Source organism: Oncorhynchus mykiss, chromosome 6 (assembly GCF_057628025.1).
Source record: "Oncorhynchus mykiss isolate SJ-2025 chromosome 6, ASM5762802v1, whole genome shotgun sequence".
Lineage (NCBI taxonomy): Eukaryota > Metazoa > Chordata > Actinopteri > Salmoniformes > Salmonidae > Oncorhynchus > Oncorhynchus mykiss.
This window is the reverse complement of record NC_143027.1, coordinates 12,330,519-12,357,843: the sequence shown is the minus strand read 5'-3', so window position 1 is coordinate 12,357,843 and position 27,325 is coordinate 12,330,519. Positions and strand designations below refer to the sequence as shown.

The window sequence follows — 27,325 nt, the reverse complement described above, 5'->3', positions numbered from 1 at the left end:
AGCTTCATGAAATTGGGTTTCCGCAGCCGGGTTCTCCATGCGCAATGCCAAGCATCGTCTGGAGTGTTCTAAAGCTAGCCATCATTGTAAATAATAATGTGTTCTTAACTGATTTGCCTAGTTAAATAAAGGTTACATTTTTTATTATTTAAAACTACATTTAAAAAAAGCTCGCCGCCATTGGACTCTGGAGCAGTGGAAACGCGTTATCTGGAGTGAGGAATCACTCTTCACCATCTGGCAGTCCGACGGAGAAATCTGGGTTTAGCAGATGCCAGGAGAATGCTACCTGCCCCAATGCATAGTGCCAGCTGTAAAGTTTGATAGAGGAGGAATAATTGTCTGGGGCTTGTTCATGGTTCGGGCTAGGCCCCTTAGTTCCAGTGAAGGGAAATCTTAAAAAATCTTACAGCATACAATAACATTCTAGACTTTTCTGTGCTTCCAACTTTGTGGCAACAGTTTGGGGAAGGCCCTTTACTTTTATTTCAGCATGACAATGCCCTCATGCACAAAGCGAGGTCCATGCAGAAATGGTTTGCCGAGATCGGTGTGGAAGAACTTGACTGGCCTGCACAGAGTAGTGACCAAAGTAGTGACCCAATCGAAAACCTTTGGGATGAATTGGAACGCCGACTGGGAGCCAGGCCTAATTGCCCAACATCAGTGCCCGACCTCACTAATGATCTTGTGGCTGAATGGAAGCAAGTCCTCGCAGCAATGTTACAATATCTAGTGGAAAGCCTCCCCAGAAGAGTGGAGGCTGTTAAAGCAGCAAAGGGGGGACCAACTACATATTAATGTCCATGATTTTGGAATGAGATGTTTGAAGAGCAGGTGTCCACATACTTTTGGTCATGTAGTGTCTGCAGCTGGACTAGCGATATTGTTTTTTTGTCAAACCATACAGTTTCTTCTCTTTCCTAGTTGTCCATTCTCCTCGTCTTGGTCCGAAGGCAGAGATCGTGGCCCAGGTCATAGTAGAGGCCAGTGATGACGCCTTTGGGTTTCTGCAGCTGTCCGCCCCTGCCATCAACGTGGCCGAGGACTATGTTGGACCCATTATCAATGTCACACGCATTGGGGGAATTTTTGCTGACGTCTCTGTGAAGTTCAGGGCTGTACCTATGACTGCCAGAGTTGGTCAGTGTGGTCTACATCATCTCAATAGTATCAATAGTGTCTCATATAAACTGTATAGCAGGGACTGTGTATACAAGTGTGCGCATGCAAAGTGTATGTAATAAATAGTGTGTGTCAACCCAGGTGACGACTACAGCATAGCGTCCTCTGACGTGGTTCTCCTGGAGGGGGAGACCAGTAAGCCAGTTCCCATCTACATCATTGATGATGTGATTCCTGAGCTGGAGGAGACCTTCCGCATCGAGTTGCTCAACGTCACCACAGGGGGTGCTAAACTGGGGGTGCTCACCCGCACCATCATCACCATCCTGCCCTCCGACGACCCCTTTGGGGCCTTTGGTTAGTCTCTCTCCTCTCCCACACAGACATGCCCTCACGTACGTGCATGTGTACTGGTCAATATAGTTCTAGAATGTACAGATGGTCATTCAAATCAGATTACAGTACATGCACAATGACTGACTACATTAGCCAATAATCTATTGTATTTTTGTCTAAAAGAGCCCAATGAAAAATCCTGCATTGTTACTTTATTAGTAAATGACCCATTAGACCTCAAAGTACTGTTTGTGTTCCCTAGTATTTCAGACTGCTAACCCCTAACCCCTAACCCCTAACCCTAGTATTTCAGACTGCTAACCCCTAACCCTGGTATTTCAGACTCCTAACCCTTAACCCTAACCCTAGTATTTCAGACTGCTAACCCCTAACCCTAAACCCTAACCCTAGTATTTCAGACTGCTAACCCCTAACCCTAAACCCTAACCCTAGTATTTCAGACTGCTAACCCGAGTATTTCAGACTGCAAACCCCTAACCCTAGTATTTCAGACTGCAAACCCCTAACCCTAGTATTTCAGACTGCTAACCCCTAACCCTAGTATTTCAGACTGCTATTCCCTAACCCTAGTATTTCAGACTGCTAACCGCTAACCCCTAACCCTAAGCATAGTATTTCAGACTCCTAATCCCTAACCCTAAGCATAGTATTTCAGACTGCTAACCCCTAACCCCTAACTCTAACCCTAGTATTTCAGACTGCAAACCCCTAACCCTAGTATTTCAGACTGCTAACCCCTAACCCTAGTATTTCAGACTGCTAACCCCTAACCCTAACCCTAGTATTTCAGACTGCTAACCCCTAACCCTAACCCTAGTATTTCAGACTGCTAACCCCTAACCCCTAACTCTAACCCTAGTATTTCAGACTGCAAACCCCTAACCCTAGTATTTCAGACTGCTAACCCCTAACCCTAGTATTTCAGACTGCTAACCCCTAACCCTAGTATTTCAGACTGCAAACCCTTAACCCTAACCCTAGTACTTCAGACTGCAAACCCTTAACCCTTGTGTTTCAGACTGCTAACACCTAACCCTAGTATTTCAGACTGCTAACCCCTAACCCTTACTCATAACCCTGGTATTTCAGACTGCTAACCCCTAACCCTAACCCTGACCCCTAACCCTAGTATTTCAGACTGCTAACCCCTAACCCTAGTATTTCAGACTGCTAAACCCTAACCCCTAACCCTAGTATTTCAGACTGCTAACCCCTAACCCTAGTATTTCAGACTGCTAAACCCTAACCCCTAACCCTAGTATTTGACTGCTAACCCCTAACCCTAGTATTTCAGACTGCTAAACCCTAACCCCTAACCCTAGTATTTCAGAATGCTAACCCCTAACCCTAACCCCTAACCTCTAACCCTAGTATTTCAGACTGCTAACCCCTAACCCTAACCCCTAACCCTAGTATTTCAGACTGCTAACCCCTAACCCTAGTATTTCAGATTGCTAACCCCTAATCCTAACCCTAACCCTAGTATTTCAGAATGCTAACCCCTAACCCTAACCTTAACCCTAGTATTTCAGACTGCTAACCCCTAACCCCTAACCCTAGTATTTCAGAATGCTAAGCCCTAACCCTAACCCCTAACCTTAACCCTAGTATTTCAGACTGCAAACCCCTAACCCTAGTATTTCAGACTGCTAACCCCTAACCCTAGTATTTCAGACTGCTAACCCCTAACCCTAACCCCTAACCCTAGTATTTCAGACTGCTAACCCCTAACCCTAGTATTTCAGACTGCTAACCCCTAACCCTAACCCCTAACCCTAGTATTTCAGACTGCTAACCCCTAACCCTAGTATTTCAGACTGCTAAACCCTAAACCTAGTATTTCAGACTGCTAACCCCTAATCCTAACCCTAGTATTTCAGACTGCTAACCCCTAATCCTAACCCTAGTATTTCAGACTGCTAACCCCTAACCCTAACCCTAGTATTTCAGACTGCTAACCCATAACCCCTAACCCTAGTATTTCAAACTGCTAACCCCTAACCCCGAACCCTAGTATTTCAAACTGCTAACCCCTAACCCTAGTATTTCATACTGCGAACCCTAACCCTAGTATTTCAGACTGCTAACCCCTAACCCTAGTATTTCAGACTGCTAACCCCAAATCCTAACCCTAGTATTTCAGACTGCTAACCCCTAACCCTAACCCCTAACCCTAGTATTTCAGACTGCTATCCCCTAACCCCTAACCCTAGTATTTCAGACTGCTAACCCCTAACCCCTAACCCTAGTATTTCAGACTGTTAACCCCTAACCCTAGTATTTCAGACTGCTAACCCCTAACCCTAGTATTTCAGACTGCTAACCCCTAATCCTAACCCTAGTATTTCAGACTGCTAACCCCTAACCCTAACCCCTAACCCTAGTATTTCAGACTGCTAACCCCTAACCCTAGTATTTCAGACTGCTAACCCCTAAACCTAACCCCTAACCCTAGTATTTCAGACTGCTAACCCCTAACCCTAGTATTTCAGACTGCTAACCCCTAACCCTAGTATTTCAGACTGCTAACCCCTAAACCTAGTATTTCAGACTGCTAACCCCTAATCCTAACCCTAGTATTTCAGACTGCTAACCCCTAATCCTAACCCTAGTATTTCAGACTGCTAACCCCTAACCCTAACCCCTAACCCTAGTATTTCAGACTGCTAACCCCTAACCCTAGTATTTCAGACTGCTAACCCCTAACCCCTAACCCTAGTATTTCAGACTGCTAACCTCTAACCCTAGTATTTCAGACTGCTAACCCCTAACCCCTAACCCTAGTATTTCAGACTGCTAACCCCAAATCCGAACCCTAGTATTTCAGACTGCTAACCCCTAACCCTAACCCCTAACCCTAGTATTTCAGACTGCTATCCCCTAACCCCTAACCCTAGTATTTCAGACTGCTAACCCCTAACCCTAGTATTTCATACTGCTAACCCCTAACCCTAGTATTTCAGACTGCTAACCCCTAATCCTAACCCTAGTATTTCAGACTGCTAACCTCTAATCCCTAACCCTAGTATTTCAGACTGCTAACCCCTAACCCTAGTATTTCAGACTGCTAACCCGAGTATTTCAGACTGCAAACCCCTAACCCTAGTATTTCAGACTGCAAACCCCTAACCCTAGTATTTCAGACTGCTAACCCCTAACCCTAGTATTTCAGACTGCTATTCCCTAACCCTAGTATTTCAGACTGCTAACCGCTAACCCCTAACCCTAAGCATAGTATTTCAGACTCCTAATCCCTAACCCTAAGCATAGTATTTCAGACTGCTAACCCCTAACCCCTAACTCTAACCCTAGTATTTCAGACTGCAAACCCCTAACCCTAGTATTTCAGACTGCTAACCCCTAACCCTAGTATTTCAGACTGCTAACCCCTAACCCTAACCCTAGTATTTCAGACTGCTAACCCCTAACCCTAACCCTAGTATTTCAGACTGCTAACCCCTAACCCCTAACTCTAACCCTAGTATTTCAGACTGCAAACCCCTAACCCTAGTATTTCAGACTGCTAACCCCTAACCCTAGTATTTCAGACTGCTAACCCCTAACCCTAACCCTAGTATTTCAGACTGCAAACCCTTAACCCTAACCCTAGTACTTCAGACTGCAAACCCTTAACCCTTGTGTTTCAGACTGCTAACACCTAACCCTAGTATTTCAGACTGCTAACCCCTAACCCTTACTCATAACCCTGGTATTTCAGACTGCTAACCCCTAACCCTAACCCTGACCCCTAACCCTAGTATTTCAGACTGCTAACCCCTAACCCTAGTATTTCAGACTGCTAAACCCTAACCCCTAACCCTAGTATTTCAGACTGCTAACCCCTAACCCTAGTATTTCAGACTGCTAAACCCTAACCCCTAACCCTAGTATTTGACTGCTAACCCCTAACCCTAGTATTTCAGACTGCTAAACCCTAACCCCTAACCCTAGTATTTCAGAATGCTAACCCCTAACCCTAACCCCTAACCTCTAACCCTAGTATTTCAGACTGCTAACCCCTAACCCTAACCCCTAACCCTAGTATTTCAGACTGCTAACCCCTAACCCTAGTATTTCAGATTGCTAACCCCTAATCCTAACCCTAACCCTAGTATTTCAGAATGCTAACCCCTAACCCTAACCTTAACCCTAGTATTTCAGACTGCTAACCCCTAACCCCTAACCCTAGTATTTCAGAATGCTAAGCCCTAACCCTAACCCCTAACCTTAACCCTAGTATTTCAGACTGCAAACCCCTAACCCTAGTATTTCAGACTGCTAACCCCTAACCCTAGTATTTCAGACTGCTAACCCCTAACCCTAACCCCTAACCCTAGTATTTCAGACTGCTAACCCCTAACCCTAGTATTTCAGACTGCTAACCCCTAACCCTAACCCCTAACCCTAGTATTTCAGACTGCTAACCCCTAACCCTAGTATTTCAGACTGCTAAACCCTAAACCTAGTATTTCAGACTGCTAACCCCTAATCCTAACCCTAGTATTTCAGACTGCTAACCCCTAATCCTAACCCTAGTATTTCAGACTGCTAACCCCTAACCCTGACCCTAGTATTTCAGACTGCTAACCCATAACCCCTAACCCTAGTATTTCAAACTGCTAACCCCTAACCCCGAACCCTAGTATTTCAAACTGCTAACCCCTAACCCTAGTATTTCATACTGCGAACCCTAACCCTAGTATTTCAGACTGCTAACCCCTAACCCTAGTATTTCAGACTGCTAACCCCAAATCCTAACCCTAGTATTTCAGACTGCTAACCCCTAACCCTAACCCCTAACCCTAGTATTTCAGACTGCTATCCCCTAACCCCTAACCCTAGTATTTCAGACTGTTAACCCCTAACCCCTAACCCTAGTATTTCAGACTGTTAACCCCTAACCCTAGTATTTCAGACTGCTAACCCCTAACCCTAGTATTTCAGACTGCTAACCCCTAATCCTAACCCTAGTATTTCAGACTGCTAACCCCTAACCCTAACCCCTAACCCTAGTATTTCAGACTGCTAACCCCTAACCCTAGTATTTCAGACTGCTAACCCCTAAACCTAACCCCTAACCCTAGTATTTCAGACTGCTAACCCCTAACCCTAGTATTTCAGACTGCTAACCCCTAACCCTAGTATTTCAGACTGCTAACCCCTAAACCTAGTATTTCAGACTGCTAACCCCTAATCCTAACCCTAGTATTTCAGACTGCTAACCCCTAATCCTAACCCTAGTATTTCAGACTGCTAACCCCTAACCCTAACCCCTAACCCTAGTATTTCAGACTGCTAACCCCTAACCCTAGTATTTCAGACTGCTAACCCCTAACCCCTAACCCTAGTATTTCAGACTGCTAACCTCTAACCCTAGTATTTCAGACTGCTAACCCCTAACCCCTAACCCTAGTATTTCAGACTGCTAACCCCAAATCCGAACCCTAGTATTTCAGACTGCTAACCCCTAACCCTAACCCCTAACCCTAGTATTTCAGACTGCTATCCCCTAACCCCTAACCCTAGTATTTCAGACTGCTAACCCCTAACCCTAGTATTTCATACTGCTAACCCCTAACCCTAGTATTTCAGACTGCTAACCCCTAATCCTAACCCTAGTATTTCAGACTGCTAACCTCTAATCCCTAACCCTAGTATTTCAGACTGCTAACCCCTAACCCTAGTATTTCAGACTGCTAACCCCTAATCCTAACCCTAACCCCTAACCCTAGTATTTCACCCCTAACCCCTAACCCTAGTATTTCAGACTGCTATCCCCTAACCTCTAACCCTAGTATTTCAGACTGCTAACCCCTAACCCTAACCCTAGTATTTCAGACTGCTAACCCCTAACCCCTAACCCTAGTATTTCAGACTGCTAACCCCTAACCCTAACCCTAGTATTTCAGGCTGGTCCTGTCACCATAGAGGAGCCAGGGGTGAACTCATTCCAGGTGACACTGCCCATCGTGAGAAACGCTGGGGCCATAGGGACTGTAGTTGTCCAGTGGCGAGCCATGGTGAACGGCAGAGCAGCAGTAGGGGACCTCCGGCCTGTGTCAGGAGAGGTCACCTTTGCGCCAGGAGAAACTATGAAGACGTTGAAAGTTGAGGTCCTAGCAGACGATGTGCCGGAAATTGAGGAAGTAAGAAACACAATCGTAATTTCTTATATTGTTGTTATTTTATTTTTTTTGTTATTTTTTTTTTTTTTTCATAATATATGCTTAATAATATATAGGCCTATAATACAATAATATAACATATGCCATTTTACCTCTAAACATTCTGTGCTTTTCAGATAATCAAAGTAGAATTGACTAGTGCCTCTAATGGAGGCAACATTGGAAGAGACAAAACAGTTAGTATTATTGTCCCAGCCAATGACAACCCGTATGGGACAGTCTACTTTGACCAGTCTGTGTATCAAGTGCAGGAACCTCTCCAGGGAATTTTTGTGGCCAACATTACTGTCCGTCGAAGGTTTGTTTTATGGCAGTGAAATTACATATTGCTACTTTTCTGTTTTTTGACTTGGAATGCTCAACTAACTCTCTCTCCCTCTCTCTTTCCTTCATCTCAACTAACTCTCTCTCCCTCTCTCGGTCCTTTATCTCAACTAACTCTCTCTCCTTCATCTCAACTAACTCTCTCCCTCTCTCTGTCCTTTATCTCAACTAACTCTCTCTCCCTCTGTCTTTCATCTCAACTAACTCTCTCTCCTTCATCTCAATTTACTCTCTCTCTCCCTCTCTCTGTCTTTCATCGCAACTAACTCTCTCTCCCTCTCTCTCTCCTTCATCTCAACTAACTCTCACTCCCTCTCTTGCTCCTTCATCTCAACTCTCTCTCTCTCCCTCTCTCTGTCCATCATCTCAACTAACTCTCTCGCCCTCTCTCTGTCCTTAATCTCAACTAACTCTTTCTCCCTCTCTCTGTCCTTAATCTCAAATTACTCTCTCCCTCTCTCTGCCCTTATTCTCAATGTGCTCTCTCTCCCTCTCTCTGTCCTTCATCTCAACTAACTCTCTCTCCCTCTGTCCTTCATCTTAACTCTGTCTCTCTCACTCATCTTGTCAGTGGTGGTCATTTTGGCCGAGTGGAGGTCCTCTACAGCACCTCAGAGATAGACATAGTGAGCATGGCCCAGACTGAAGGCCAGAACCTGCTGTTGTACTACAGCCCCCCGGTGTCAGGAGTGCCCTCTGGCGCCCCCCGCAGGCCAGTCAACATCAGCTCCCAGGGGGACCCCCTGGTTGCCTGTGCTACTGCCTGCTTGAGGGAGAGAGCCTGTCAGGCCTTCTCCCTGTCTCCTCCTGGGGGTTCTTCCCCCATGGCCTCCTGCTCCTGGGTGACCAGCGGGGCCGATCAGCTGACCGAGTCCGCCCAGACCCTCACCTACACCAAGAACACCACGGCCACCGCCGCTCTCTTCAGCTCGCAGGCCATGGCGGGGAGTGACTACACTACGACAGCACAGACAGCCATCTTGGAGGACGGCTCAGGGGAAGCCAACCTGACCGTGCCAATTCTGACGGACAAACTCCCCGAAATGGACGAGAGCTTCTCCATCCGCATCCTGAAGGTGGTGCTGGTGAACTTGACGGTGGCTCAGAAGAACCTGCCCTCCATAGGGCATCCGGACAAGGCAGTGGTCACAATCGGAATGAATGGGGATGCCTTTGGGGTGTTTCTCATCTATAGCCTCAGCTCTAATGCTACGCAGGACGGGCTCTATCTGGAGGTGAGGGAGGAACCACGTGGGCCAGTACCCCTGGTCATAGAGAGGAGGGGGGGCAGCCTAGGGCAGGTGACTGTGGAGTGGAGGTTCGTGGGTGGAATGGCAACACCGGGCACTGACTTCACCGGGACTGGAGGAACACTTGTCTTTGCCGATGGTAGGTTTGAAATCTAGTACTACAGAAGGCTTTTTGGATATGAATGCATTTTTTGATATGCAATATATTGTGTTCCCTCCATCCCAAGGCGATGTTAAGAAGAACATTGAGATAGTGATCGTGGATGATTTGGAGCCCGAGGACAGCGAGACCCTGATGGTTGGCTTGGTGAAGACTGCGGGAGGCAGTCGGATCCTGCCCAGCTCAGACACGGTCACCATCATCATCCTGGCTAACGACAACGTGGCCGGGGTGGTGGGCTTCCACTCAGCCTCACGCTCTGTCATCGCCAGAAAGGGTGAGTGTGGTAGAGGGGCCCCTGTCAGTCACTTTAATGAAGCAAGCCACAATGTTAATCACTCTGTGAATTATTATTATGTCTCTGCATCGAGCCAGTTTACCAAGCAGACACTAATGACAAAATTACCTCCCCTGAAAGTAACTATATTAACACCTGTCAAAATGCAACCCTTTCGTACCGAAATAAGCTGAACATTGCATTTCTCTTCATGGATTTATGATCATACATTCATAAAAGTGCTGTTTGTAAAGGTCACCACCGCTACCATAGCTCAACACAGTTACCATAGCTCAACACGGCTACCATAGCTCAACACAGCTACCATAGCTCAACACAGCTACCATAGCTCAACACCACTACCAATTTTTTCCAAGATGGCGTAGCAGTGCAGCCGTGGTTTGTCGTTCTCTCGTAATTTTTTTTTATTTTTTGGATTTTTTGTATAAATTCCAATTTATTTTTCAATCTCTTTTTCCACTTTTAAATTAAATATGCCTTCCAGTAACCCGCCTCACTCAATGTGACACGGATCCAATATTTTATTTTTAGATCTTATAGCCAAAACTTTCATCAGAAGCTAGCCAGCTAATTAGCTACTAGCTATTTAGTCATTGTTAGCCACTGCTAGCGGCCTTTACCCTCTGCTCAGGCACCTGCCGTTTTTTAGCCTGGATAATACCTGGCAGCCTCGGACTGTTTTTCTCCACTACAACGCCTGATTCCTGACGTAAACCCCGGACCATTGATCATCACAGATAGCTAGCTGCCACTGAGGGACCCGGCCCCGAAGCTAGCCCTGAGCCAGGCGCATCTCCCGGGCTAGCAAACAAAATTACCACAACTACAATACCTCTTTCGCCATCTGCCCTGTCCCTTCGTCGACACGGCGGCCCGCCCGTGCCACCACGATTGGTCCGCAGATGTAATTCCATCAAATGTGCCTTCAACTGGCCTTTGCCGGACGTCGGAGCAGATGCTTCTACCTACCCCGGTCTGCTAACTTTAAACACTGTGTCTCCCGCGTGCTAGCGTTGCAACGACTACCCCGCGGCTTCCCTGTTCTATCTATTGCAGTACACTTGATCCTATGATCACTTGGCTACATAGCTGATGCCTGCTGGACTGTTCATTTATCATGGTACTCCACTTTGTTTACCTTTGTTTATCTGTCGGCCCTAGCCCCGAACTCAGGCCCTGTGTGTAGTTAACCGACCCTCTCTGCCCATTCATCACCATTTTACCTGTTGTTGTCTTACCCGTTGTTGTAGCTCTCCCAATCAACACCTATGATTGCTTTATGCCTCGCTTTACGTCTCTCTCAAATGTCAATATGCCTTGTATACTGTTGTTTAGGATAGTTATCATTGTTTTAGTTTCGTGGGGAGCCCCTAGTCCCACTGTACATGCCTCCTTTGTCCCACCTCCCACACATGCGGTGACCTCACCCAGTATAACCAGCGTGTCCAGAGATGCAACCTCTCTTATCATCACTCAGTGCCCGGGTTTACCTATACTGTACCCGCTCCCCACCATACCCATGTTTGCACATTATGCCCTGAATCTATTCTACCACACCCAGAAATCTGCTTCTTTTATTCTCTGTCCCCAACACAATAGACGACCAGTTTTGCTAGACTTTAGCCGTACCCTCATCCTACTCCTCCTCTGTTCCTTGTGTCATGTGGAGGCTAACCCAGGCCCTGCGTGTCCCCAGGCACTCTCATTTGTTGACTTCTGTAATCAAAAAAAGCCTTGGTTTCATGCATGTTAACATCAGATGCCTCCTCCCTAAGTTTGTTTTACTCCCTGCTTTAGCACACTCCGCCAACCCTGATGTCCTTGCCGTATCTGAATCCTGGCTTAGGAAGGCCACCAAAAAATCTGAGATTTCCATACCCAACTACAACATTTTCTGTCAAGATAGAACTGCCAAAGGAGGAGGAGTTGCAATCTACTGCAGAGATAGCTTGCAAAGTTATGTCATACTTTCCAGGTCTATGCCCAAACAGTTCGAGCTTCTAATTTTAAAAATGAATCTCTCCAGAAATAAGTCTCTCACTGTTGCCGCCTGTTATAGACCCACCTCAGCTCCCAGCTGTGCCCTGGACACCATATGTGAATTGATTGCCCTCCATCTATCTTCAGAGTTCGTTCTGTTAGGTGACTGAAACTGGGATATGCTTAACACCCCAGCAGTCCTACAATCTAAGCTAGATGCCCTCAATCTCACACAAATTACCAAGGAAACCACTAGGTACAATCCTAAATCCGTAAACATGGGCACCCTCATAGATATTATCCTGACCAACTTGCCCTCCAAATACACCTCTGCTGTTTTCAATCAGGATCTCAGCGATCACTGCCTCATTGCTTGCATCCGCTATGGGTTCGCGGTCAAACGACCACCCCTCATCACTGTCAAATGCTGTGAGCAGGCCTTTCTAATCGACCTGGCCCGGGTATCCTGCAAGGATATTGACCTCATCCCGTCAGTCAAGGATGCCTGGTCGTTCTTTAAAAGTAATTTCACAGCTGCAATACGGCAACGCAGTTACTATAGCTCAACACAGTTACCATAGCTCAACACAGTTACCATAGCTCAACACAGTTACCATAGCTCAACACCGCTACCATAGCTCAACAATGCTACCATAGCTCAACACTGCTACCACAGTTCAACACAGCTACCATAGCGCAACACCGTTACCATAGCACAACACCGTTACCATAGCGCAACACCGTTACCATAGCGCAACACCGGTACCATAGCTCAACACAGTTACCATAGCTCAACCTCATTCAACGCAGCTACCATAGCTAAACACCTCTAGCATTGCTCAATACAGCTACCATAGCTCAACGCCGCTACCATAGCTCAACACAGTTGCCATAGCTCAACACAGCTGCCATACGGCAACACAGTTACCATAGCTCAACACTGCTACCATAGCGCAACACCGCTACCATAGCACGACACCAAACCATAGCTCGACACCGCTACCATAGCTCAACACAGCTACCATACAGCAACACAGCTACCATAGCTCAACACTGCTACCATAGTTCAACACAGCTACCATACAGCAACACAGCTACCATAGCTTAACACTGCTACCATAGCTCCACCTCATTCAACACAGCTACCATACTGCAACACAGCTACCATAGCTCAACACAGCTACCATAGCTCAACACCGTTACCATAGCGCAACACAGTTACAATAGCTAAACACGCCATAGCTCAAACTTATTCAACACACTTACCATAGGGCAACACCGCACCATTGCTCAACACTGCTACCTTAGCTCAACCTCATTCATCACAGCTACCATACGGTAACACAGCTACCATAGCTCAACACAGCTACTATAGCTCAACACAGCTACCATAGCTCAACACCACTACCATAGCTCAACACCGCTACCATACCTCAACACTGTTACCATAGCGCAACACAGTTACAATAGCTCAACACCGCTATCATAGCTCAACACCGCTACCATAGCGCAACACCGCTACCATAGCTCAACACCGCTACCATTGCTCAACGCCGCTACCATAGCTCAACACAGTTGCCATTGCTCAACGCCGCTACCATAGCTCAACACAGTTGCCATAGCTTAACACAGCTACCATACGGCAACACAGCTACCATAGCTCAACACCGATATCATAGCTCAACACATTTACCATAGCTCAACACAGTTACCATTGTTCAGCACGCCATAGCTCAAACTCATTCAACACATTTACCATAGGGCAACACAGCTACCATAGCTTAACACTGCTACCATAGCTCAACCTCATTCAATACAGCTACCATAGCTTAACACTGCTACCATAGCTCAACCTCATTCAACACAGTTACCATTCGGCAACACAGCTACCATAGCTTAACACTGCTACCATAGCTCAACCTCATTCAATACAGCTACCATAGCTTAACACTGCTACCATAGCTTTACACAGCTAACATAGCTCAACACAGCTACCATAGCTCAACCTCATTCAACACAGCTACCATACCGCAAACACAGTTAGCATAGCTCAACACCGCTACCATACCGCAAACACAGTTAGCATAGCTCAACACCGCTACCATACAGCAAACACAGTTAGCATAGCTCAACACCGCTACCATACCGCAAACACAGTTAGCATAGCTCAACACCGCTACCATACCGCAAACACAGTTAGCATAGCTCAACACCGCTACCAACCTCATTCATCACTTTGCACTCCGTGGGATTCGGAGACAACCAATGAATTAATGAAGGAATGCAGCAGGTAGTGGGAGGAGCATGTGGCAATAGGTGGCTCATGTAGTTAGTTCCAGGCATAGCTCATTGGGCATGCATGACAGAGCTCTTCCACTTCTATCTGCGGCAAATCCTTACACCACTTACTGATATAATGAGTCTCTGAAGCACCTACGGTAGCTAAGGAAGGTCCTTCCAATTGCCCTCGTCAAGTCCTATACCCTGGTTTACTAATCTAAAACAGCAGACTTATGGCTAACATTTGCATGATGAAATGGCAATGAGAAATAACCAGGAAGGAAACCTATATAATCAAATGCAAGTTCCAAATACTGCCTCTCATCACATGCATCACACAGTTTACTAAACCCATGTTGAACAAGAGTCTCCTTATAATCAGTGGTGTGGAATCTACTCTAAAAATAGAGTTTACCAAGCTACCAATTACTTCATACTGGAAGAAGTTAAGTTACGTTAAAGCTCCTCTTAAAGTGGCAATCGGCAGTTGAAACAATAACACAGCTAAGGGATAGGGCTGGAAAAGTCTAACCACTCTCAAATTCATAAACAGAGCTATGTATGCAAGGACTGACCATGATATCCAAATTATAGTTTTAACCCTGTTTTGAGGCTATATAGTGTTGTTTACATTTACTTTGTTTACAAACATTGAAAACAAGCGTATGTTGGGTTCTGATGGGGTACAACAGTTGAACTAAGCTCATGAGGCATTTATAATTGATATTTTTCAGGAATCAATGGGCTATATGTCATTAATTAGTCTGGTTAGACTTTAAACTCTCCTTACAGACTCACATTAAGCATCTCCAATCCAAAATTAAATCTAGAATCGGCTTCCTATATCGCAACAAAGCATCCTTCATTCATGCTGCCAAACATACTCTCGTAAAACTGACCATTCTATCGATCCTCGACTTCGGTGATGTCATCTATAAAATAGCCTTCAACACTCTACTCAACAAACTGGATGCAGTCTATCACAGTGCCATCCGTTTTGTCACCAAAGCCCCATATACTACCCACCATTGCGAACTGTATGCGCTCGTTGGTTGGCCCTCACTTCATACTCATCGCCAAACCCACTAGCTACAGGTTATCTACAAGTCTCTGCTAGGTAAAGCCCGGCCTTATCTCAGCTCACTGGTCACCATAGCAGCACCCACTCATGGCACGCGCTCCAGCAGGTATATCTCACTGGTCACCCCCAAAGCCAATTCCTCCTTTGGTCGTCTTTCCTTCCAGTTCTCTGCTGCCAATGACTGGAACGAACTGCAAAAATCTCTGAAGCTGAAGACTCATATCTCCCTCACTAGCTTTAAGCACCAGCTGTCAGAGCAGCTCACAGATCACTGCACCTGTACATAGCCAATCTGTAAACAGCCCATCTATCTACCTACCTCATCCCCATACAGTATTTATTTATTTATTTTGCTCCTTTGCACCCCAGTATTTCTACTTGCACATTCATCTTCTGCACATCTACCATTCCAGTGTTTAATTGCTATATTGTAATTAGATAGCCACCTGCTCCTTTGCACCCCAGTATCTCTACTTGCACATTCATCTTCTGCACATCTACCACTCCAGTGTTTAATTGCTATATTGTAATTACTTTGCCACCATGGCCTATTTATTTCCTTAACTTACCTCATTTGCACATACTGTATATATACTTTTTGTTTTCTTTTGTTCTACTGTATTATTGACTATGTTTTGTTTATTCCATATGTAACTCTGTGTTGTTGTATGTGTCGAATTGCTTTGCTTTATCTTGGCCAGGTTGCAGTTGCAAATGAGAACTTGTTCTCAACTAGCCTACCTGGTTAAATAAAGGTGTTCTCAACTAGCCTACCTGGTTAAATAAAGGTGAAATAAAAAATTCATGAATAAAAATTCAGAAGTCCGAAAATGGAAGAAGCTACTGCAGATTGCCCACTTAAGAAACATACAGTTTACTGAACTAAAGTCACTTTGAAAAAGTAGTTCACTACAACCAAACTACTTCATCATATTTAAATCTGAAATGTCATGGACTACAAATTGCAAAAACAGATCACTCTGATGTTAACAGAATGTGTAATTTAGCTATTTAACAATATTTCAAATGAAAATAAAGCAGGTCTCATGAAGAAAAAAAGATATTGCCTACTTTACTCATATTTTATTATATTTTTGCAAAACAATGTAGTGTGTAGTTCCAGTAGTTAGCTACAACACTACATGGCAACAAAGTAATTATCTACTGAAAACACTAACAAGATTTAAATTGAGTTCAACTACCACCAAGCTACTGCAAAATGTAGTTAAATTACTAGTTGAACTACATGTAGTTCACTACTCCCCAACACTGCTTATAATGCACATTGTTAAGGAAAAGTTTTAAATTAGCATGTGCTATTTTGCATGATGAAAATGTTGCTCCACATGTATTATCTTAAAAGGTGACTAACTTGTGTGTGTGTGTGTGTGTCTGTGTCTGTGTCTGTGTCTGTGTCTGTGTCTGTGTGTGTGTGTGTGTGTGTGTGTCTGTGTGTCTGTGTGTGTGTGTGTGTGTCTGTGTCTGTGTGTGTGTGTGTGTGTGTGTGTGTGTGTGTGTGTGTGTGTGTGTGTATGTGCAGTGGTGTAAAGTGAAAATATGTAAATGTTTTTGGGGGGTATCTGTACTTTACTTTACTATTTATATGTTTGACTACTTCTACTTCACTACATTCCTAAAGAAAATATTGTACTTTTTACTCCTTGCATTTTCTCTGACACCCAAAAGTACTCGTTACATTGTCGAATGCATAGCAGGAAGGAAAATGGTCAAATTCACACTTATAAAGAGAACATCCCTGGTCATCCCTACTGCCTCTGATCTGGCGGACTCACAAAACACAAATGCGTGGTTTGTAAATTATGTCTGAGTATTGGAGATACTTACTGATATTTTTTTTTTGTCATTTTATTTGAGTCATTTTCTATTAATGTATCTTTACTTTTACTCAATTATGACAACTGGATACTTTTTCAACCACTGTGTGTGCATGTGTTTGTGTGCGTGCCTGCGTTTGTATGTGTGTGCGTGTGCGCTTGCGTGCGTCTGTTCATCAATGTGTGTGTGTGTGTTGTAGGGGAGAGGCTGCCCCTGCTGGTGATCAGGACAGCTCCCGGGCTGGGGAACGTCACAGTAGACTGGGCCATCCAAGGACCCCGCGTTGCCAGGACCTTCACACCCACCTCGGGACTACTATTCTTCACTGGGGTAAATTAAACTGACCAAGTTGCTTCCTCTGTTTCACATGGTTTACATGCCATGCACAGTACAAGGTTTATTTGGGTGTACACAGTACGAGCATATTGTCACTCACACAGGGAACACTGAACACCACCATAGTCCTCCAGCTGCTTGAAGACTCAAAACCTGAGGAGAAGGAGCTGTACAGGGTGATCCTGTCCAATGTCCGCACATATGGTAAATCACCTTCTCTGTCCTCTTCCCGTCAAAGTACTGAACAGGCACATTTCAAAATCTTTCCTATTATGTACTTGGATCTCTGTTAATGTAACTTCTATTTAACCATTGCGAGTCAGTTAAGAACACATTTTGATCAGCAATATAGGTTACCATAGCAAAGAGTTAAGTCTGTAAGAGCCCCTAAGGCTGGGGATGAGTTTGACTAGGGTTTGTATTGATAGTATCTGTCAGTTCTGTTCTCCTTGTCCCCCAGGTGTTCTGGTAACGGGTCACGGAGCGCTGGATGACCAGGGGCGTGAGGCGGTGGTTACCGTGGAGACCAGTGATGGGCCATTTGGGATGCTTAGCATCGCCCCGTCCTCCCTCAGACTGAACACGGAGGAGCGCGACGGCACCCTCAATGTCTTCATCAACAGAGAGTTTGGGGCTTCAGGTCAGTCTGGGACCTCAACGTCTTTATCAAAAGATAATTTTGGGCTTCAGGTCAGTCGTGGATAGGGACTTGGGACTAGTGGCGACAGTTAGTTATCCCTGACCACTTGATCTGAGCTGGAAAAATTCCAGTTCTTAATGATGGGAAAAGTTCAGACTATACTGTACATTTGATCAATTTTCTCAAAACAACATCAGACTTTTTGCCACTTAGACTGCGCTTACTCAGGCAGCCAAATTCATAAACCCATTTTTTTGCTAAAATATATCTGATTTGTCAAAGACCAATTGGTGGCAATTGGGCTGCCTGTGTAAATGCAGTTTTGTTCACACATCTAAGTCTGCAGGTAACTGTTATCGTATTTTATGTGATCTCATTGAAAAAGTAGTAATGTACAGTACCAGTCAAAAGTTTGGACACACCTACTCAATCAAGGGTTTTTCTTTATTTTTACCCCGTTTCTACATTGTAGAATAATAGTGAAGACATCAAAACTATGAAATAACACATATGAAATCATGTAGTAACCAAAAAAGTGTTAAACAAATCAAAATATATTTTTGATTCTTCAAAGTACCCACCCTTTGCCTTGATGACACTCTTGCCATTCTCTCAACCAGCTATGGCTGGAATGGTTTTGCAACAGTCTTGAAGGAGTTCCCACATATGCTGAGCACTTGTTGGCTGCTTTTCCTTCACTCTGCTGTCCAACTCATCCCAAACCATCGCAATTATGTTGAGGTCAGGTGATTGTGGAGGCTAGGTCATCTGATGCAGCACTCCATCACTCTCCTTCTTAGTCAAATAGCCCTTACACAGCCTGGAGGTGTGTTGGGTCATTGTCCTGTTGAAAAACAGATTATAGCCCCACTAAGCGCAAACCAGATGGGATGGCATATCGCTGCAGTATGCTGTGGTAGCCTGGTTAAATGTGCCTTGAATTCTAAACAAATCACTGACCGTGTCACAAGCAAAGCTCCCCCACACCATCACACCTCCTCCTCCATGCTTCACGGTGGGAACCACGCATGCTGAGAGAATATTCACCTACTCTGCGTCTTACAAAGACACGGCGGTTGGAACCAAAATCGCAAATTTGGACTCATCAGACTAAAGGACAGATTTCCACCGGTCTAATGTCTATTGCTTGTGTTTCTTGGCCCAAGCAAGTCTCTTCTTCTTATTGGTGTCCTTTAATAGTGTTTTTTTTGCAGCAATTTGAACATGAAGGCCTGATTCACACTGTCTCCTCTGAACAGTTGATGTTGAGATGTGTCTGTTACTTGAACTCTGTAAAGCATTTATTTGGGCTGAAATTTCTGAGGCTGGTAACTCTAATGAACTCATCCTCTGCAGCAGAGGTAACTCTGGGTCTTCCTTTCCTGTGACCGTCCTCATGAGAGCCAGTTTCATCATAGTGCTTGATGGTTTTTGCGATTACACTTGAAGAAACGTTCAAAGTGATTTACATTTTCCGCCCTGACTGAACTTCATATCAAAAATAATGATGGACTGTAATTTTTCTTTGCTTATTTGAGCTGTTCTTGCCATAATATGGACTTGGTCTTTTACCAAATAGAGCTATCTTCTGTGTACCACCCATACCTTGTCATAACACAACTGATGGCTGAAACGCATTAAGAAGGAAAGAAATTCCACAAATTAACATTTAACAAGGCACAACTGTTAATTGAAATGCATTCCAGGTGTCTACCTCATGAAGGGCTCCCGAGTGGTGCAGCGGTCTAAGACACTGCAGCTCAGTGCTTTAGGCGTCACTACAGACACCCTGGTTCGATTCCAGGCTGTATCACAACCGGCTGTGATTGGGAGTCCATAGGGCGGGGCACAATTGGCCCAGCGTCGTCCGGGTTTGCCCAGTGTAGGCCGTCATTGTAAATAAGAATTTGTTCTTAACTGTTCTTAACTTAACTGACTTCCTTAGATAAATCAAGGTTACAAGCTGGTTGAGAGAATGTCAAGAGTGTGCAAAGCTGTCATTAAGGCAAAGGGTGAAAAATCTCAAATATAACATATAATTTGGTTAACACTTTTTTGGTTTCTACATGATTCCATTTTGTGTTATTTCATAGTTTTGATGTCTTCACTATTCTTCTACAATGTAGAAAATAGTAAAAATAAAGAAAAACCGTGGAATGAGTAGGTGTGTCCAAATGTTTGACTGGTACTGTATCTGTTATCAGTTAAGTATTGTTGGTGTTGTGTTTCCAGGGGTAGTGAATATCAGCTATGAGACGGTCCGAGGATCCCTCCAGGACCTTTCCCAGGTGGAAGGGGGCGGGGCCCTGGCTGAACCAGGACAGGACTTCCTCTCTGTATCGGGCTCAGTGATCCTGCAGGATGGACAGATCTCTGTGGCCATCCCTGTCACCATACTGGATGTAAGACCACCACCAGGGCTGTGCTCAATGCCTTTTCAATTTAGTCAATTCATCAAGTCAACGGAAATTCCTATACCAATATTCCTCAATGCCTCTCTATGTATTTTGGGGGAATTGTAATTGTTGTTAACTTACTGAATTGAAATGGAATTTAACCCAACTCTGGCCCACCCAGGAAACTTCTCTCATTTGGCTCTGTTGGTGCTCTGGAAGGCTTGTAGATGTGTATGGATTTCATTTGAGTTTTCATACGGTATAAATGTAGGCTATATGTCATACAAATTGTATACATTTATTTTTCCAGGATGACATCCCTGAGTTGGAGGAATTTTTCCTGGTCAACGTAACGTCTGCAGTACTCATCACCACCCTGACACCTGGCCCTAAACTAGGTACGCTGGGTTGGGCCCAAATGGACAACTATGTAAATCACAAAGCATTCTAAATGTGCATTTTCCCACAGAGATCCTACAAATCACTTTTAGTTCTATATGTAATTCTATGGGTTTTCCAACTATTCCCTTGTGTGTTCTGTTGTCTGCCATAATTTTATGAATGGGTAACTTAAGAAAATGATGAGTAGACAGAATACTAAACAGACTGGAGAGACACAGGCCCATCTGCCAGCACTCAGTGGCTATGCTTCTTATGATTGATATCTCCCTTGAGGGGCCGTTTGGGTCGAGCTGAAAAACGCTGTCTGGTGAGAAATGGGACAGCCAAACCAAATGCTTTAAATGGCCCTCATGCAGCCTGTGCCCAGAGTGACTGACAGACAGACAGAGAGACGGAGAAGGACCGAGAGACGGAGAAGGACCGAGAGACGGAGACGGACAGAGAGACAGAGACAGACAGAGACCGACAGTGAAATAGAGACAGAGACACAGACAGAGACACAGACAGAGACACAGACAGAGACACAGACAGAGACACAGACAGAGACAGAGACAGAGACACAGACAGAGACACAGACAGAGACACAGACAGAGACACAGACAGACAGACAGACAGACAGACAGACAGACAGACAGACAGACAGCGCTACTAAGGACATTATAAATAAGTCAACACATACTCTGACTCTCAGCTGCATGTGAGAAGTGAATGTCCCTCATCTCCAGTTCTATTAGAGTGGTTAACTGACAACTTCACTGAAATGCTGTGCACACTTCAATGGGGCAGAGGCAGTGTGTTGTTGTGAATCTGGATGGCCAGATAGCTAGCAACAATGCCAATAAGTTTTATCTTGTTCTTGATACCATGTCTTGTTTTGAGGTGTTTTGTCCTGACTAATATGGCAAAACAATCTCTAGCTAGCTAACCAACAACTGTAATGATGTATTTGAGAGACCACAGGTGGTCATTGTGCAAATTAATTTATGTTTTCAACAAACATTGGAGACTAAATATAGTTTACATGTTGTCAACCATCTAAGTCAACCACGTCGGTTTTGTTGCTAAACAACCAACGTTGTAGCGTTTTTCGATGCTCTGGCCCAGCTTTTCAGGTCCTAGTGTTCATGCTGAAGATAATGCTAGTTTTTGAATGATAATAGTACTTGAACAAGACATTAGAACATGAGATACCCTTCCTATTGTAATGTTGCCTTTCCTCTTCAGATACACATGGTTTGGTGGCAGAAATCAGCATCGGTGCCAATGATGGAATTCGAGGTGTCATTGAATGGACCAATACTATGTAAGTGTCTCTGCCTTACATTGTCCTTTACATTGTCAGTTGTTCCTCCTGTCTTACCTCTACAACATGTAGTCTGGTTGTAGTAGACATGCAGTCTGGTCTGGTTCTGAAAGCACTACACTCAGAAACACTCTCTACACTCTGTATAATTCCCCCTCCCACTGACACTGTTGCTTGTTTGGGAAAAGCCCACACTGCTCCCATCTATCTGTTTTTCTGTCCCCTTTCATGACGGTCAATTAATAAATCACCCAAGTCACTAAAACACAGGAATCCTTATTCTCATTTACATGTACATTTTAGTAATTTACTGAGGCAGACATTCTTATCCAGAGAGACTTACAATGAGTGCATTCAACCTCAGGTGGCAGACACTTCTGATGTTTGGCTGTGTGTTTTTCCTTGTAGCTTTGAGGTGAATGAGACCATGGGAATGCTGAACCTGGTGGTTTACAGGAGCTCAGGGACCTATGGAAACGTCTCGCTCTTCTTCTACACTCAGAACCTGGAAGGTCAGCTGGGTTTGGACTACAACGCCACACCATCGGTGAGGCCACGCCCCTAACACACTAAACCGCCAATCAGAGTTCTTAAATTATGTAGGGCCAGGGGCGTGCTCAGCAAGACACATTGTTTTGGAACGTTCAGATATAAAATATGCTATGTAGAACAAACATGCCTCTCTGACGTACACTGTATTCGTGGTATTTCCATCTGAAGCGTTTGACAACATTTGGCTATTGAACATGGTCCAGGAGTTTTCCCTGACCAGGTGATCTGACCTGGGAAGACTCTGGGCCCCAACAATGAGACTAAACACATCATGCTCTACTGTGAGTTCATGCAGTACGTTTTGTTTGTTCTTCAGATGCTCCACTTCGCTGATGGCGAGAGGCATCAGTTTGTTGAGGTGCAGATCATTGATGACGTCATCCCAGAGGGAGCTGAAAGGTTCCAGCTCATTCTAGCTAATCCATCATCTGGGCTTAAGCTGGGAGCCAATACCACAGGTAGGATGTGCTGGAAGCCTGTAGCATCATGCACATTCACTAAACCTGTTTACAGTGGTGGAAAAAGTACCCAATTGTCATATTTCAGTAAAAGTAAAGATACCTTAATAGTAAAAGTGAAAGTCACCCAATAAAATACTACTTGAGTAAAAGTCTAAAAGTATTTGGTTTAAATATGCTTAAGTATTAAAAGTAAATGTAATTTCTCAAATATACTTTAGTATCAAAAGTATACATATTTTCTGCACAGACTGCACCATTTCCTTGTTGTTGTTTTTAATTTACAGATAGCCAGGGGCACACGCCAACACTCTGACACGTTATAAATGAAGCATTTGTGTTTAGTGAGTCTGCCAGATCAGAGGCAAAAGGGATGACCAGGGATGTTCTCTTGATAAGTGCATGAATTTGAAAATATTCCTGTCCTGCTAAGCATTCAAAATGTAACGAGTACTTTTGGGTGTCAGGGAAAATGTAGGGAGTAAAAAGTACATTATTTTCTTTAGGAGTAAAGTAAAAGTTGTACTTTAAAGTCGTACTTTAAAGTATTTTTACGTAAGTACTTTACACCACTTCCTGTTTTATATTGTGTTGAAGGTACTTTTTGTAAAGTCTACGTCAGTGTTTCCCAACTCCAGTCCTCCAGTACCCCCAACAGTACACATTTTTGTTGTAGCCCAGGACAAACATACCTGATTCAACTTGTCAACTAATCATCAGGCCCTCAATGAGTTGAATCAGGTATGTTCGTCTGGGGCTACAACAACAATGTGTGCTGTTGGGGGAACTGGAGGACTGGAGTTGGGAGACAGTAAACTACGTACCTGTGGTTTCACACATTAAATATGACATACTCTGATGAAAACTGCTTTCCCTTTCTCCCATGTCGCCTATAGCAACGGTGAACATCTTGGCCAGCGACGATGGCCACGGTGTCATATCCTTCAACAGCAGCCAGCCCTTCCTGCTGAGGGAGCCTACGTCGCTGTCCGGGCTCGGGGAGAGCGTTGCCACCCTGTACGTTGTGCGTGACCCACCCCAGGGCACCTTCGGCACCGTCACTGTCCAGTTCACCATTACACACGCCAACGGAACACTGGCCCAGGACGATCTCATACCCTGGCAGGGCTTTGTGGTGCTGGAGGACGGAGTCAAGTTCAAGGTCAGTAGGATCAAAGCAAAACATTTCAGCTGCCCCTCTATTGACAGCTGAGAGAAAAACGTAAATGTTTAAGTTTTAGAGCAATTCTATACATTTTGCCATGGGGCGGAGAAAATATTTAGTAATTTTACAGCTACTTTTCTGCAGTTATACACATTTTGTGGAGAGAAATGTTTTTAAAATGGTATCTGAGTGAGAGTGACTAACAAAATCAACTTTTTAGCTGACATGGGCCAATTGAATGACTGACATAACAAGAGAAACATTTCAAATATTGCACCTTGGGTATTCTACTATTATAAATTTCAACAGGAAGTTGAGAAGCCGACTGGATTCCAAAACGTTTTTATTTTGTGGAAATTGATCTGTGGACCAACAAAAATCTGCCAGTTGCCCATCCCGGGTATAGATACAGGAGAACTGATTGAACTGTTTGAACTGAATTGAATTGAACTGAATAGATTGAAGATATATATTGAATAATTAAATTAATTGATTGAAGATATATATTGAATAATTAAATTAATTGATTGAAGATATATATTGGATAATTCAATGAATTGATTGAAGATATATATTAGATAATTGATTGAATAGATTGAAGATATATATTGGATAATTCAATTAATTGATTGAAGATATATATTGAATATATATATTGATACATATTGAATAATTGATTGAATGAAGATATCTATTGGACAATTGATTGAAAATATTAAATATATATATTGGATAATTGATTGAATAAATTGATGAAAAATATTGTATAATTGATTGAAGATATATATTGGATAATTGATAAAAGATATACAGTATATTAGATAATTGATTGAAGATGTATATTGTATAATTGATTGAATATATATATTGGATACTTGATTGAATAGATTGAAGATATATATTGGATTATTCAATGAATTGATTGAAGATATATATTGGATAATTCAATGAATAGATTGAAGATAAATATTGGATAATTGATTGAATAGATTGAATATATATGATGGATAATTAAATTAATTGATTGAGGATATATATCGGATAATTGATTGAATAGATTGAATATATATGATGGATAGTTAAATGAATTGATTGAAGATAAATATTGGATAATTGATTGAATAGATTGAATATATATGATGGATAATTCAATCAATTGATTGAAGATATATATTGGATAATTAAATGAATTGATTGAAGATATATATTGGATAATTAAATCAATTGATTGAAGATATATATTGGATAATTAAATGAATTGATTGAAGATATATATTGGATAATTAAATCAATTGATTGAAGATATATATGATGGATAATTAAATGAATTGATTGAGGATATATATCGGATAGTTAAATGAATTGATAGAAGATATATATTGGATAATTAAATGAATTGATTGAAGATATATATTGGATAATTAAATGAATTGATTGAAGATATATATTGGATAATTCAATCAATTGATTGAAGATATATATTGGATAATTAAATTAATTGATTGAAGATATATATTGGAGGATTGATTGAATAGATTGAATAGATTGAATATATATATTGGATAATTGATTGAATGAATTGAAGAAAAATATTGGATAATTGATTGAAGATATATATTGGATAATTACATGAATTGATTGAAGATATATATTGCATAATTATTGAATAGATTGAATATAAATATTGGATAGTTGATTAAATGAATTGAAGAAAAATATTGGATAATTGATTGAAGATGTATATTGGATAATTTATTGAAGATATACAGTATATTGGATAATTGACTGAAAATATATATTGGATAATTGATTGATTAGATTGAAGATATCTATTGGATAATTGATTGAAAATATTGAAGAGATATATTGAATAATTGATTGAATAAATTGAAGAAAAATATTGGATAATTGATTGAAGATATATATTGGATAATTGATTAAAGATATACAGTATATTGGATAATTGATTGTAGATATAAATTGTATAATTTATTGAAGATATATATTGGATAATTGATTAAAGATATTTATTGGATAATTGATTAAAGATATACAGTATATTGGATAATTGATGGAAGATATTTATTGGATAATTGATTAAAGATATACAGTATATTGTATAATTGATTGAAAAGATTGAAGATATGTATTGGATAATTGAGTTAATTGATATAAAGGCAAGAGGTGTGTTATTTGGAGAATATCAAAGGCCATTAGGTATAAACATCTTATCTTGATGTATTTCAGTACCTTGGAAGCACAGAGGTCAGGGAAGCTATAAAGCCCTTTATATTCTCATCTCTGACGTGCTGATGATCTCTGACGTGCTGATGATCTCTGACGTGCTGATGATCTCTGACGTGCTGATGATCTCTGACGTGCTGATGATCTCTGACGTGTTGATGATCTCTGACGTGTTGGTTGATGATCTCTGGCGTGTTGGTTGATGATCTCTGACGTGTTAGTTGATGATCTCTGACGTGTTGGTTGATGATCTCTGACATGTTGGTTGATGATCTCTGGCATGTTGGTTGATGATCTCTGACGTGTTGGTTGATGTTCTCTGACGTGTTGGTTGATGATCTCTGACATGTTGGTTGATGATCTCTGACGTGTTGGTTGATGATCTCTGGCATGTTGGTTGATGATCTCTGACGTGTTGGTTGATGTTCTCTGACGTGTTGGTTGATGTTCTCTGACGTGTTGGTTGATGATCTCTGACATGTTGGTTGATGTTCTCTGACATGTTGGTTGATGATCTCTGGCATGTTGATTGATGATCTCTGACGTGTTGGTTGATGAATCTCTGACATGTTGGTTGATGATCTCTGACGTGTTGGTTGATGATCTCTGACGTGTTGGTTGATGATCTCTGACATGTTGGTTGATGATCTCTGACATGTTGGTTGATGTTCTCTGACATGTTGGTTGATGTTCTCTGACGTGTTGGTTGATGATCTCTGACGTGTTGACGTTGTAGACTTTGGAGATCTGGGCAGTTCTGGACGCTGAGCCTGAGGTGAACGAGACATTCACAGTGACCCTGTCCAGTCCAACTGGAGGGGCGCGGCTTGGAGACATATTCTACACAGTCATCACTGTGCTGCAGAACTCCGCCCCTCTGGGCCTCTTCCGCATCGCCTCCTCCCTCAACAGGTGAGCGAACACTAGATCACACTCACACACGCACATGCACA

General features: G+C 42.9%; 1 protein-coding gene across 1 annotated transcript in view; it reads left to right on the top strand.

The window, feature by feature from the left end:
* LOC110525279 (adhesion G protein-coupled receptor V1) overlaps window positions 1–27,325 on the top strand; it is a 255,023-nt gene that overhangs the window by 75,565 nt on the left and 152,133 nt on the right. Inside the window, exons 29-44 of the mRNA XM_036979421.2 lie at window positions 928–1,143; window positions 1,267–1,482; window positions 7,384–7,628; window positions 7,784–7,965; window positions 8,563–9,380; window positions 9,469–9,678; window positions 17,076–17,206; window positions 17,317–17,416; window positions 17,673–17,852; window positions 20,085–20,254; window positions 20,559–20,646; window positions 21,875–21,953; window positions 22,362–22,500; window positions 22,822–22,963; window positions 23,860–24,125; window positions 27,109–27,284. Coding sequence (XP_036835316.2) covers window positions 928–1,143; window positions 1,267–1,482; window positions 7,384–7,628; window positions 7,784–7,965; window positions 8,563–9,380; window positions 9,469–9,678; window positions 17,076–17,206; window positions 17,317–17,416; window positions 17,673–17,852; window positions 20,085–20,254; window positions 20,559–20,646; window positions 21,875–21,953; window positions 22,362–22,500; window positions 22,822–22,963; window positions 23,860–24,125; window positions 27,109–27,284 — 3,358 coding nt within the window. The remainder of the gene's footprint in view (window positions 1–927; window positions 1,144–1,266; window positions 1,483–7,383; window positions 7,629–7,783; window positions 7,966–8,562; window positions 9,381–9,468; window positions 9,679–17,075; window positions 17,207–17,316; window positions 17,417–17,672; window positions 17,853–20,084; window positions 20,255–20,558; window positions 20,647–21,874; window positions 21,954–22,361; window positions 22,501–22,821; window positions 22,964–23,859; window positions 24,126–27,108; window positions 27,285–27,325) is intronic.